Source organism: Palaemon carinicauda, chromosome 22 (assembly GCF_036898095.1).
Source record: "Palaemon carinicauda isolate YSFRI2023 chromosome 22, ASM3689809v2, whole genome shotgun sequence".
Lineage (NCBI taxonomy): Eukaryota > Metazoa > Arthropoda > Malacostraca > Decapoda > Palaemonidae > Palaemon > Palaemon carinicauda.
The window spans coordinates 2,880,727-2,894,918 of NC_090746.1; the positions used below are offsets into that span (position 1 = coordinate 2,880,727).

A 14,192-nucleotide genomic window follows, 5' to 3' on the forward strand; every position below is an offset into this window, starting at 1 on the left:
ATTAAAATTTATCTAGATGTTTATTATAAATGGAAAGCTAATCGAAGAGGCCTAATAAAGGCGGTTGAGATATAAAATATATAGTTAACAACAACAATTTATAACATAAGATAATTGCTAAAAGCCTAAAACACACTTCCGTACTAAGGGAAGGGTCGGCCATTTAAAAGTCAAAGAAAGTCCAAAAAACAATCCAAAGTGATCAAAAATTAAATCTATCCAAAAACGAGTTCAAGATTTAAGTTGAAGATAAAACACCTGCACTGCGAAAGCTCAAACCAAAAGGAAGTACTTCACCAAATATGTTGAGAAAACTCCAGGTTATACAGCGAGTATTGATACGTCTTGTCGTTAAGGCCGACAGAGAAAAATTGGGTCTGTTTACATGTATATGCGGTATCTGGCCGATAGTTGGCGCTAGTGGGCACACCCGCAACCTTCATAGCGATCGCTCGCGAGTTTTTGTGTGTTTTTTCTGTCGAGCCGCCGGAGGCTCAGCTATTATATATTCACCAGCTAAGTTAAATATTTAAAAAATATATTTTCATACTCACCTGATGTTCATAATGCTGCTTCTTCCAATATTCGAGTTATTGATATTTACACAAAATATAAAAAAAAAGTAGTCTTATTTTCTTTCCTTTCAACAGGCACATGACTATTAAAAGTAATGAGACTCTATGGAGGTTAATAACAAAAAGAAAAGTGCTACATGTTCTTTGTTATTCAGTTTTGAAGTTGAAAGTACAGTCATACCTCTCGACACAAAAGATTCTGCTTACGAGATTTTCACACTACGAAACGATATGAAGAATTTTCCAACTCACATCGCGAAAAATGTTTTGGGCTAAGAAAGGAGGTACAGTACCAGAGCCTGACCGTCTCTGAGACTGATTTTAAAATTCGCGCGCCACCAGCCCGTAAACTCGTCACCATCCTCTCGCGCTCCCATTGGTTATCTCCCTACTCAGATGTCAGTTACCGTCATAAGATACTCCTTCCCTATTGATCAGCATTTACTGTACTGTATCTCATCATGCATCTACACATTGGTGTTCCTCTTCCATTTCGTTTCTGCAGCAGTATAGTACGTATTAACTTTGTGTTTGAGATTTTGCTTTTGTGACTATTGTACTGTATCGTGTTGTGATATTATGTTAAGTTTATTGGCCATGGGTCCCTAGAAAGTTGCTGATGTGCAGGGAAAGAAGGGGGTGATGCTGTCTACAGAGATGAAGATGGATATAATCAAGAAATACGATGCTGGCATGCGGTTAAGAGTGATCACCAAGAAATAAGGCTGAAATCTATGATGGAAATTATCTTGAAACAGAATGAAGCCATCAAAGCAGCAACACCTTCCAAGAGCGTGACTGTTTTCTACAGCAAGAAGAGCCACGTCCACGTTGAGATGGAGACTGCTGCTTGTTTGGATTAAGGATAAGGAAATCGCTGAAGACACGATCACCAAAACGATAATTTGCCAGAAAGCCAGCGCCATTTTCGGTGATCTCCTGAGTGCTGAGGCTGAAGCCGACGCAGGAGAAGGGACATCGAAGCAGGCACTTCAAGAGTTCAAGGCTTCTCAGGGGTGGTTTGAAAGCTTAAAAGACGGTCTAGTGTTCATTCAGTGGTGCGTTGCGGGGAGGCTGCAAGGTCGGACACGAAAGTGGGAGAAGCCTTTGATAAGATGTTCGACGCGTTGACTGTTCAGGAAGGCTACATTCTCCAAAAGAGGCTACCCAAGCATAAGCCTATGAGAGAGAGGCTTACCTTTGCACTCTGTGCAAACACCAGCGGGGATTGTACGGTGAAACCACTGCTGGTGTATCATTCCAAAACTCCTCGAGCTTTCAAGGTCCACAAAGTGGTTAAGGAGATGCTTCTGGTGATGTAGAGGTCTGATGCCAAAGCCTGGGTAACAAGAATATTGTTCAGTGAGTGGGTGAACCTTTGTTTTGACCCTACTGTGAAAAATTTTCAAAAGAGAAGCACCTCTCCCTGAAATGTCTGCTGGTGTTGGACAATGCCTCTGGTCACCCTCCTAGCCTCGAGGAAGATATCCTAGCGGAATATTCCTTCATCAAGGTTCTCTATCTTCCATCTAACACTGCCACTCTCCTCCAGCCCAGGGACCAGAGAGTGATTTCCATCTTCAAGAAACTACACGAAATATCTCTTCAGATGTTTTGAAATCACTGAGAGCACAAACCTCACCCTTCGTAAATTTTGGAAGGAGCATTTTGATATTGTGATATGCCTCAAAATCATCGATACAGCTTGGCATGAGGTTTTGAGGCACACCTTAAACTCTGCATAGAAGAAGCTGGGGCCTGATACCATCTCCACATGAGATTTTGAGGGCTTCCACGAAGACCAAGCTGAAGCCGAAGCAGATTCCAGAAAAGTTGACGATCCTGAACCTGTTGTTCGATCTGAGGTTGCCGAGATCGTTACACTCGTGACGTCCATGGGTCTGGAAGTTGATGAGGCCAACATCAATGAGCTTATCGAGGAGCACCTAGAGGAACTTACGACAGAGGACCTAAATACGTTCAGGAACAGTTCTCTAGCAGGGAGGAGGAGGAGGAGGAGGAGGACCCAATGACCAAGGACGAAATTAAGGAAATTCTAGCTTGCTACCATAAAAAGTGTCGCAGGTTGTGCGCTTGAATATGTAAATGACGTATGACCCTATGACCATGCAGAGATTAAGGAAATTCGAGCTTGCTACCATAAAATGGCGACATTTGTCGAAGAGACACCCAGAAAAGCGTCGCAGGTCGTGCGCTTAAATATGTAAATGACGTTTTCCAGAGTCATTTCAGGAATGTTTTAAGAAGCAGACAGAAACAACCTTCCTTGGATAGTTTTTTAAAAAGAGGCCTTAGGTACTAGTGGGCCAAGATGAAGCTCAAAGCGATCCAAAAAGAAAGTAAAGTGGCAGTGATGAATAAAATACGTAATTAAATTCAAAAAAAAAAAAAAAAAAAAAAAAAAAAAAAAAAAAAAAAAAAAAAAAAAAAAAAAATTTAATCTTAAGTTTATCATAAAGCTGTGTTAATATTTTCTGCCATTTGTTAACGTGTTTCCTAAATTTAGTATTAATGTTTTCTGTCATTTATTATTGTTTGGTAAAGTAAAGTGTTTATGTTTTCTGCCACTTGTTAATGTTTACTGTCATTTGTTATCCTCCTCTACTGCCCCGCCACTTCGCTATTAGACATCGCCTCACTACAAAGGTAAGGTTCCACATTTTTGTTACTGTATTTTTTTTACTTATTATTTCTTTGTTTTACTCTTTGCTCTAATTATACACTTAATTTACAGGTTATTAACAGTTAGGTTATTACTGAATGATCCAAATTGTTCTGTTTGATTGAGTTTAGCCTTATCATAAACATTTAATGTGGTGTTTTGGTAGGGCCTGGAACGAATTAGGCTCTTTAAATGTAAAAAGCAACTCACAATGTGAAAAAACCACGGTACGAAAACCACTACGGAACCTATTAATTTCGTGTCGTGAGGCATTACTGTAATGTACAAAATTAGGAAAGTATAAAAATAAAATTTTGTTATTAAAATTCCATTTACAGTGAACCCTCGTTTATTGCGGTAGATAGGTTCCAGACCCGACCGCGATAGGTGAAAATCCGCGAAGTAGTGACACCGTATTTACGCATTTATTTAACATGTATATTCAGACTTTTAAAACCTTCCCTTGTACGTAGTACTGTTAACAAACTACCCTTTAATGTACAGAACACTTAATGCATGTACTACAGTACCCTAAACTAAAACAGGCACAAATATTAAAGGCGATTTTATATCATGCGTTTCCTAAACACGCCAAAAAGCACGATAAAAAATGGCAACCAATGTTTTGTTTACGTTTATCTCTGATCATAATGAAGAAACAAACGCATTTACACATCTGTGTATAGGTTAGTTTTTGCATCGATTATATTGATTATTCAGTACAGTATGTTGATTTTGTTATTACCAATGTTTTACTTAATTTTTCTTAGGACTTCCAAATGAAATGTTTTTCTTTATGACGCCGCCTGAAACGACGGCGTCATAAAGTACGCTCAGTAAACAAACGAAGGCATTTAACGCGCATGATGAAAGTGATAAATAATGATATTACAGTAAAAGCTTTTAGAAAATATGTTATTACAAATATTATTTACCGTATCTATATAAAATCATACATACGTAGCAAAGCAGGAAAACAATTTACGAGAGAGAGAGTGAGTTGTTTTACGTACGTAAATGTAAATTTTAAACAAAAAAATAGCTCCATTTCATATAAAATAGGTTATTACAAATATTTTACTTTATCATATTACAGTAGTCTGTATAATACTGTAAAGTTCAGTACAGTATGTTGTTGTTATAGTCGTGGCGATGAAATTCTCACGAAACAAAAACACGGCATTCCATTACAACAGCTGATTCATTCTCTCTCTCTCTCTCTCTCTCTCTCTCTCTCTCTCTCTCTCTCTCTCTCTCTCTCTCTCTCTCTCTTCGTGTTAAACAATACTTACATATAGATGAAGAAACTAAAATTAGTTTTCTTAGTGTCAATTAAATACGAAACGAAAAAAATTATGCCGAGTTTACATCCATTTCAATCGTTGCTAAAAATACGGCATCCGATTTCATCAGCAAACCACTATTTTTTGGGAAACATCATTTTATTCTAGAAAATTGCTACTCTTTAAATAGATAATTGCACATTAAGAAAGCGTGTACTTTTGTTTTTAAATTTCGGGTGTGTTTTAAAAATCGAGTATTGTTGACTTCTTTTTGTTTTACTTTTGGCTGTGATTAGATCAGCTGACGTCTAGCTGCCGCTCTTGAGAGTGTACGAATACACTAACAAAGTATCGTTTGTACCATTTCTTAACTTATTCAAACCGTCTACAGTATACAGTTGATATTACATAAGCACCAATGTGATATAACCTATAAATTTTTTTCTGTTTATTACATTTAAAACAACACACACACTCTCTCTCTCTCTCTCTCTCTCTGTGGGCTACTTTTCACTACCTCCCATTCCTTACCTCTCTCTATCTCTCTAACAAATGATATCTTTGTTGCTCCTCAAAGTATCTTTGTTGCTTCTCAAAGTTTCATTTATATTGAAAATCAATCATGATTCAATTTTCCTTACTTTCTCCAATCTCGCACCATCGGTCACATCGCGGTATTTTCGAAATTTCCGGAAAATCCGCGATATATGTATATACATGCGTTATGAAAAAAATCCGCGAAGTGGTAAATCCGCGATGGTCGAACCGCGAAGTAGCGAGGGTTCAGTGTACTGCTATTAACCTCCTTTGATGTTCCTATTGCTTACTCCCACAATCTTTTACAGGTGGGACTCCAGTGAAGGTAAAAAATAATTTAAATTCTAGACTGAACTAGTCAAGACTAATGAAAACAAGCCACCTCAAAATACTGCTAGAAATACGGGTCTCCAAATTGTTTTATAAAGATGATTAAAATATTTTGAAAATAACTATGAATTAATTGAAATAAAAAATTAGAAAGCCCACATTGTCAGGAGCCACTATAAGATCTAGAACCCAGCAATCCAATAAAAAAGGCCAAATTAATCAAGATAAATGTTCAGCGAACATCAACACAGTACGTTATTGAACTGCCACTAAAATTGTTTCCAAAGAATTATTTCTGCAAAAAGAATTAAACTTCTAAAATACTGTGTAGTATTGAGCTTCATAATGGAGAAGGCTTGACCATTAGAAGTAACTGCATACCTAGTATTACGCACAGGAAGGTCCTGTAAGGGAAAATCTGAATGTAAAGGATGGTCAGAACTATGAAAAATCTTATACATAATGCATAACGAACTAATTGAACGATAACATCAAAGATTAATTTCTTGATCAGGAATAAGATATTTAATAGACGATCGTAAGTTCCTGTCCAACTAATCAAGATGAGAATCAGCAGCTGAAGACCAGACAGGAGAACAATACTCAAAACAAGGTAGAATGAAAGAATTGAAACACTTCTTCAGAATAGATTGATAACCAAAAATCTTAAAACTCTCTCAAAAAGTCAACTTTTTGTGCAATTGAAGAAGACACAGACCTAAGGTGTTCCTCAAAAGTAAACTTGCTGTCGAGAATCACACCTAATATTTTACGAGTCATATACTGTAGAGTTAAAGAAACATTTTCAATATTGAGATCTAGATGTTGAGGAGCAACTGTCCTTGACCTACTTACAATCATACTTAGAGTTTTATTAGGATTCAACTTCATGCCCCATAATTTGTACAATGCACTAACTAGATCTCTAATTAAGGTATTCAGCAACCACAGATGTATATTCTGGAGATGGAATTGATGCAAAGAGAGCTGCATCATCTGCATATGTACCAAGCTTATTTTCTAGGCCAAACTCATTGCCATGTGTATATAGTATAAAAGGTAATGGACTAAGAACACTACCCTGAGGAACACCAGATATCACATTCCTATACTCACTATGGTGCCCATTAACAACTCTCTACGATCTATTACTTGAAAACTCAATAATGATGCTAAGAAAAGACCCACCCACCCATAAGTGTTTCAGTTTGAAAACAACGGCCTCATGATTAACACGGTCAAAGGCAGCACTAAAATTAAGCCCAGTCATAAGAACTTCCTGACCACAATCAATGGATTCTGTACAGCATTGTAGATTGTAAGAAGGGCATCAAATGCTCCAAGGCCTTTACAAAAACCACATTGCAAACTAGGGAATAGGTAATTACCTACAGCAAACTTATTTCGCCAAAAGACGCTCAAAAAGGATTATGCAGGTACTATAATCTAACACTTATGGGATGTACTCAGGGTTCTCATCATCCTCTTATTCCCTCAAAAAAGGATAAACCAAAACTAAAGGAACTCATACCCATTTGTTTATAACTGGTACGGCAGCTGCTCCTCATTTGCTCAGGTACAGTTTCAGAACTATCAGGGTCAAGGCAAAGCCTTTTCAACAGCGCCTCTAGTGTCCTTGCGATGTATTTTAGTCGTATATTTCTTCCTTTTATATTAATTGTCCTTTCTCTCCACATAATGCTTTAATATGTCTTTTACAAAATACAAATAATCCTATCACTTCAAGTTTTTTTTCATACGACTCATTTTGATAAGATAGCAAGCAAAAGAAGCACTCTGCCAAACGGAACATCATGAAATGGATCAGGTTTAGCTGACATATCACCAACCTCATTACAGAGCTAAGAGAATCATACAATATGAAAAAGAAGGTTGCTTAAGAGAGCTTACTTCAGCGAGTGGAGGGATATTATGATCCAGGCAACCAAAATCGGTCTTCTATCTCGCAATCTAGTTGTCCAAAACAGCGACTAGAAATGCAAAAAATGCAAATATATAGAAGCAAAAGAATCCAAAGAAATTAAAGAAGTTGAGGCTCTGCCAATAGATCTTGGCTTTGTAATGTGCAGTGAACATTCAGAACCCTTACTGAATGGAACACTATTACCATACATTTGGCTAAGGAAGTTAGGTTAGGGTTCTCAACAGGCCATGTAAGATCAGAATAAGTGTTTGCAAGTGAAAACACACTGGTTTTCTGAGATTAAACAGAGAAAGCTAAATAACTTAAGAGCTTCAAAGCACATCACTATCAATACTTGGCTGGTGAAATGCGTATTAGAGAAAGGTGCTCGTATGTCATTCATTATCATCCCTGCTATAAACAACTACCCTAGCCATGACTGGATTTCCTCCATCTTAAAAGTAAGTTTCATTAGCACTCAAACTGAAAACATACTGTACATTCCTAGTGAGAAACAGAGAAGCAATCACACTCCTCACAACAGTAATTTAAAAATCCTGAGAAAGCAAACTTGAAACAAAATAAAAATTGTCACAATCAGGAAGGGGGTTACACATGGTTGTACGGTACAGAGAAACTGATATAACAAAGGCCCTGTTGCTTCGCTTCTTGCCATTACTGACTCAGTACTTTACTAGAGGCATATCTCTATTGAAAGGAAAGAAAATAGGAATTTTTTTATATTAATTTTAGGGGCAAATATCAATAAACCAAGCTTGTAGAGAAGAAGCAATAGGAACATCATGGGAGGTCAACTGAAATAAGGGTATTGGACTTGTGAAAAGACAAGATCTTGGTCTCCTTACTTGTGCTAAGAAATCCATAAGACACTAGACCGATCTTAAAAGACAAAACTCCATTTTTTTCTGCATTTAAAAATACACTATTTTGTAACTATTATGCATACTGCCAAAGTAGTGATAAAACTAGATATGCCATATATGAAACAAGCAGGAAATTCTAGAAGTTTTATATCTAATATCTAGCAACATTTGTCAATTAGCGAGTTGAGCCAAAAACCATAACAGGTAAGAAAAGAAATTCGTTTCTCTTAATCTGCAAAAATAGCACTGTCACAAACAAAAAGAGAAAACCTAGATACAACAGCAGCCACAAACACATGCACAGATCACAAATCCACGAGAATTCACTATTATATTCAGCACTTGGATGATCAAAATCAATTATTATCTAAAACGGTTCCAAGTGAAGACATTTCGGTAAATATATCCATTAGAAAAAAAAAAACCCTGTGTATATGATAAGTGTGCAGAGGAGGCATAATGTGACATCTCCCAGCTGCTATTCTTCTATTAAGCTACTATTCAATAGTTGGTTTCTAGTTTCTCCCTACCCTGGCAATTCAGCATAAATACAAAAATATATCAACATATATTTTTTATTCATAAGAACACATGCAAAAGTAGTGAAGGAACAATTATGCTTACACACTCAACAAACAGTTCTCATAAGAACTTGTAAAGCATAAAGAAAAAATAAGCACTACTTTGCTTTGACTGATATTATACAGATACCCAATAATGCAGGACTCTTATTTGCAAAAGCTAAATATAAATGTATTAGTATCAAATACAAAAGCCTACTTCAACAAAAATGGTTACAATAAAAGCAAATTTGCCATGCCATAAGAAAGCAAATGAATTCACTGCCTAGTAAAATAAAACGAAACCACAACTCTTCCATATCTCAAAGGGTCGTCAAAATAAATAGTCTTTGATTTATAGTCCTCCTCATGCCATCCTAAGCCACATTTTGCCAAACCTGTTCTCTAAAGGTGTTGAAAACCCCTGAACATAAAAGGGGAAGGTGGAGATATAAACATGGTTTCCCAATCTTTTAATAAACATAATTCATAATTGGGGTGCCTTCTCATCTCGGTATATTAATTTCAACCAATTGAAGAAAATATATCAATTTCTGATGAGAAAAAACTTTACACGCATACTTCAATTACTAAAACATTGACTAACATGAGAAGAAAGTGTGAAAGTAGGGTCAATCTAAAATGATATTTGAGCACTATAATAGAAGCACAATCAAACTGAATAATGTAGTTAGTTGAACAAAACAACCACATAAACCATTGTTTCTGGCAAGTGAAGTGTAAGAAATGCATAAAGAATACAATCGAACAACGTTATCACAATTAAATTCACCAAATTAAGAAACATAAAACTTAACCGAGGCAAAACCACATTGATAAACACCTACCTACTTAAACCAATACTACCAAAAGTGACCTCACCAAAAATTAAGCAATAAAACAATTTTCTCAGTGACATACACTACTCTATCATTAAACTGTTTGATGAGCTTTGGAATCTATTGTATTCACAAAGGCCTATTATTCTATCAAAATAAAAACTATTTTTCTCCATAAATTCACTCTTACTCCTCAGTTTTACATTCAAAGGAATTATTTAAGTATAATGGAAGCATAAAAAATGATTTTTATAAACACTATAAACCAAAGTTTTAAATGTTTAAAAATGTGAATGTTTCATGCAGAGATTTTGTACACATGATGTCCTCATAAAGGGAATGCATATGGAAATATTAAAACAGCTTAAAATGTTTATATACATAGGAAGTTGGGACTTAAAGAATATGATGAAACACTAAAGAAATATATATGAAAGTTGTTTCATAGAAGTTGAAAACTTTACATGTATGATATATATATGATATATAACTTTGTGCATTTAAGCAGGTGCAATTTGACACTCAAAACGTCAAAATAATTAACAATATATTTATATATATATACGTGATTGGGTGGAAGTTCGAGATCCTCGGGGATCTCTGTTGGGCTGTATAACTGTGAGGCAATTGGGGGAGGAACATTCTGTTGAGAAAGAGAAAACAATGGGATTGTAAATTACTTTAACTTTAAAACAAAGAATATCTGAGGGGATCTTGCTATGTGGTCCTTTCTACAGAAGTTATATATCTCCAGTCACAAAGTACCTGGTGGTGTTGGTGAAAACAGGCACTCACATTGTAGGGTGGTCATCTTGCCAATAGCAAAATGTACTGATATAACTAAACACTATATGCTCAACTAATCTCCATTCAATTTAACATGCTTTTACTGTTGTCAAATAAGTTCAGAATCTTAATTTCACTACACTAGAATATCAACTTAACCTCTATGTAAACCTGCTAAAGAACATGAATTAATCTGGTCAAAATGTCCACTACAGTACTGTAAATGATATAAAACTTGCAAACTTGATTGAGATTTTGGTGAAGATTAAAAGATTAAAAAGTGTGGAACAAAATATTATTCATCATAAAAATTTCTACAGTTTTAGTAACAAATGACAGAATTATAAAATCTCTTGAAGACTTATCAATCCTAGAAGTTCATAAGTTGTGTTTACCTGTTATTTTTAACAACCTTAAACATAAAATCCTTACCTTTCCTGAGACACACACTTATCCTAGGTTTTACTCTCTTTAAGAATAAAACAACTGTAAATCATTCTAATGTACATAAGAATGCAGTTTTTATTATAGAAAAAAAGGTATTGCACCTTTCATTAAAGCCAAAATATTAAATATAGTTAACTTATGGGTCCTTATTCCACTCCATAAATACCATGAATATACACTTCAATGATATAGCTGAATTTGGAACTTTGGTAGATAATGTATTCATTTGCTTAAGAAACTGTGATGATACACAACTTGTTCATTTACACATCTTGTCAACAAAACAAATACATATATACTCAGTGTAGGGCACAAATGAACTATTAAAAAAAAAGAAAAAAAAAATCAAACACATGACTGCATAACTTATTTAAATGCTTCATTTAAAATATGTCTAAAATGCTCAATTATTCATAAAAGTGTAAGAACAACCGTGTACACATCACATAAAACATACTGCTGACTACCTGGACAACACAGTTGTGATCCTGAGTGAGTGTTACAGGAGGAATAGGGGGTCTTCCCTCATTCAAATATTGTGGGGAGGATTCGTCGGAGATGGAACGTCCTACACCCTGATGATGGTAGTATTGGTGGTGGTGGTGGTGGTTTGGCATGGAGCTGTGCACAGGATATGCAGGAACACTGACTAACACCCCATTTTCCTCTATTAAACCATAATAGCTGCTGCCCTGGATGGTGGTGGAAAGGTTGTGCTACTAAAGGTAAAAATCTACCAGCGGCAATCCCAAGCAGACAGCAAAATAAAACATTCACTAAAAACCATATTTTGAAAATGGGTCAAACAAAAACAACTCATAAAACAATGGGGAAAATATTAATAAATTCCCTATCATATATCTTATATAGTTTTAACTGTATCAGTTATACTCAAAAGGTTATACCTTATTCCTTGGAAAAATTGTATTCAAAGTTTCAGTGAACCTGGTTACCACACATACATGCTTTGCTGGCAACCTCCACTTTTCCCAAGCAATACAGTGGTATGTCTAAGTAAGAAATGAATATAATCAATAACAATTGGATGTTTCTTAGAAAATTACAACTCTACAGATATAGTGCAAGAGTGAAATGTGATGACTCCTCAATTGGACAAAACAAAGTTACATCAAACTTACAGAAACTGTCAAAAACAGAAATGACCTTGTTCAAGATCTATACACTTAAGTACAGTACTAACATGAAATGTCACCACAAATAAAAAATAACCGAACACATAGTATTCCTTCTTTTTTATATGCTTCCCAAACAGGACAAGGTAATTCCATAAAAAATTGACAATTCCTATACTCTGAAAATTATATCTATCAAACTTTACTATACAGAAATAAAAGTTACATACATTAAGTGCGAGTTAATGACTAAATAACAGAATATTAGTAATAAAATTACTTACTTCTATACCCACCTGTTACTCATAAATGTTGATATATATCCTTAAACTAAAAAGATTCCAATTTTCTTTCCTTGTAATTGCCCAACCAAACTAGTGTATTATTAGAATTGTATGACAGTGTATGGCAATACTACCACTTTGGTAGATCATTTCCCTTTGCCCTTCAGTCTCAAAGCCAAAACCAGTTCTACAACCTCTGGCTTCTCTACAGATACTCGCTCTTCAACAACGGGATTAGGGGGTTACAACCCCATCGGTAACGAAATTCACTGTTAAACAATCTTCCCATACTATCAACATCCTAAGCATGAAATTTCCTTGTTGCATCTCGACAAAATTGCTAGTAGGCTAGGCCTGAAAAAATCTTATCTAATTTAAGGGGACCGTCCGCTATGTCCTCCATTTTTTCTCTAGTTACCCAAAATACACTATTTCTATTTATGTTTTAGACATATACAATATCTTCATCATATAAAAATTTAAACTAATTTGATCAAAAACTTTTTGATATACAGTATTAGCAAAAAATCATGATTTGAAAAAAAAATTTGGTACATTTTTCTTCACTAATATGACGCCAATTGTATTGAAAATCATACCATCAAAACTTCTTTATAAATCGAATAATCCTATGTGACAGATTTTTCATTTTCCTTTTTCTTTTTTTTTTTAATAAACTTTTTCTCAACTTTCTTCGTCTAGATGCAAAATAATAATGAAAAAAAAAAAAGGAAAATCAAGATTCTGTTACACAAAATTGAGGGATTTTTATTCCTCTTTTCATTGATATCCTTCTCTCTAAGATCAAACAATAAAAGAAAAATGTAACTAAATGTGAATAAGTATGTTTTTGAGTTATGAGCTCCCAAAGATTTGCTATAAATTTTTGTTTTTTCTTTAAATAATCAACATTATTATGATAACCTTACTTAGCATTTTTATTGTTTATTCCTACATGAAGGCTTCCTAAACGAGGTACTTAAACCCTAAGTTTACTAATACACTTGGTGTAAGGGTGTCAAGAGTTGCCAGCGGCCTTTCGTTGTAGCCAGTGCTTTAGTTAGAATGTTCTAGCTTTGTACTCTTTTTCATATTTCCCTTTCTTTTTGGTTCTTTTTGTTGTTCTCTGCCTACTTTTTGTTCTTTCTTTGACCTTAGGTAACATTGGCCTCGCTATAAAGTTCACGAGGATGTTGTGAAAACACAACATTCATACGAACTGCAAGTAAACTAACACACACGTAACGTAACTTCAATACGTCTTTGGAAACTTTGGCTGTTCTTCTCGTAGATCGTAGTTTGCGCTCGCCTACCCTCTACCAATGCCTTCCATCTCTGCCAGACGTACAAGATTTCGAAATATGTGAAAAAATCGCTATATAAATGTAAAAATAAACACGCAAAGACAATTCTGTCAAACTCAGTCATGGAGATGACGTTTTCATTTGAAGACTGCTTTATCTTCATTATTTGTAATAGTAATTGGCTGAAACTTCAGGAGAACATGTACGATATGTTTCTGTATACATAGAAACAATAAAAAGATTTTCGATAGTTTAAAGTTGTAATATCAAACACCATAGCGGACGGTCCCCTTAAAGCATATCATATGTGCTTTATGTTTCCTTGAAAATGTGGTAATCAAATATATATCATTATTAGTATATGTACTGCACCTGTAAAAATTCACTTTTGCAAGGTCGCAATACCTGAAAATTAACAGTATTTTTTTTCAATAAGCTGACTGCTGGTTTCGGCCTACAATATATGAGGCCCAAAGATAAAAAATATATAGTACTATACCAAACATTATCATTATCAAAATCATATTTTAACTTATTTTTCCTTTATGTATTAATCTACTGTTTAAATAAAATTACTGTGTCCTTTTCTTTCATTTGTAAAGTTTACGCATCATTAGCAGTTT

At 34.9% G+C, this 14,192-nt stretch overlaps 1 protein-coding gene across 14 annotated transcripts in view; it reads right to left on the reverse strand.

The window, feature by feature from the left end:
• Zir (Zizimin-related) overlaps positions 1–14,192 on the reverse strand; it is a 326,985-nt gene that overhangs the window by 74,290 nt on the left and 238,503 nt on the right. For 11 of the 14 annotated variants that reach the window (XR_011039375.1, XR_011039379.1, XR_011039374.1 and 8 more), the window contains one exon: positions 11,316–11,540. The exons of the other annotated variants lie outside the window; for them this stretch is intronic. Coding sequence is in view for 3 of the 11 variants with exons in the window: in XM_068345897.1 (XP_068201998.1) it covers positions 11,316–11,540 (225 nt within the window). In the remaining 8 variants the exon portion in view is untranslated. The remainder of the gene's footprint in view (positions 1–11,315; positions 11,541–14,192) is intronic. 14 annotated transcript variants of the gene reach the window in all.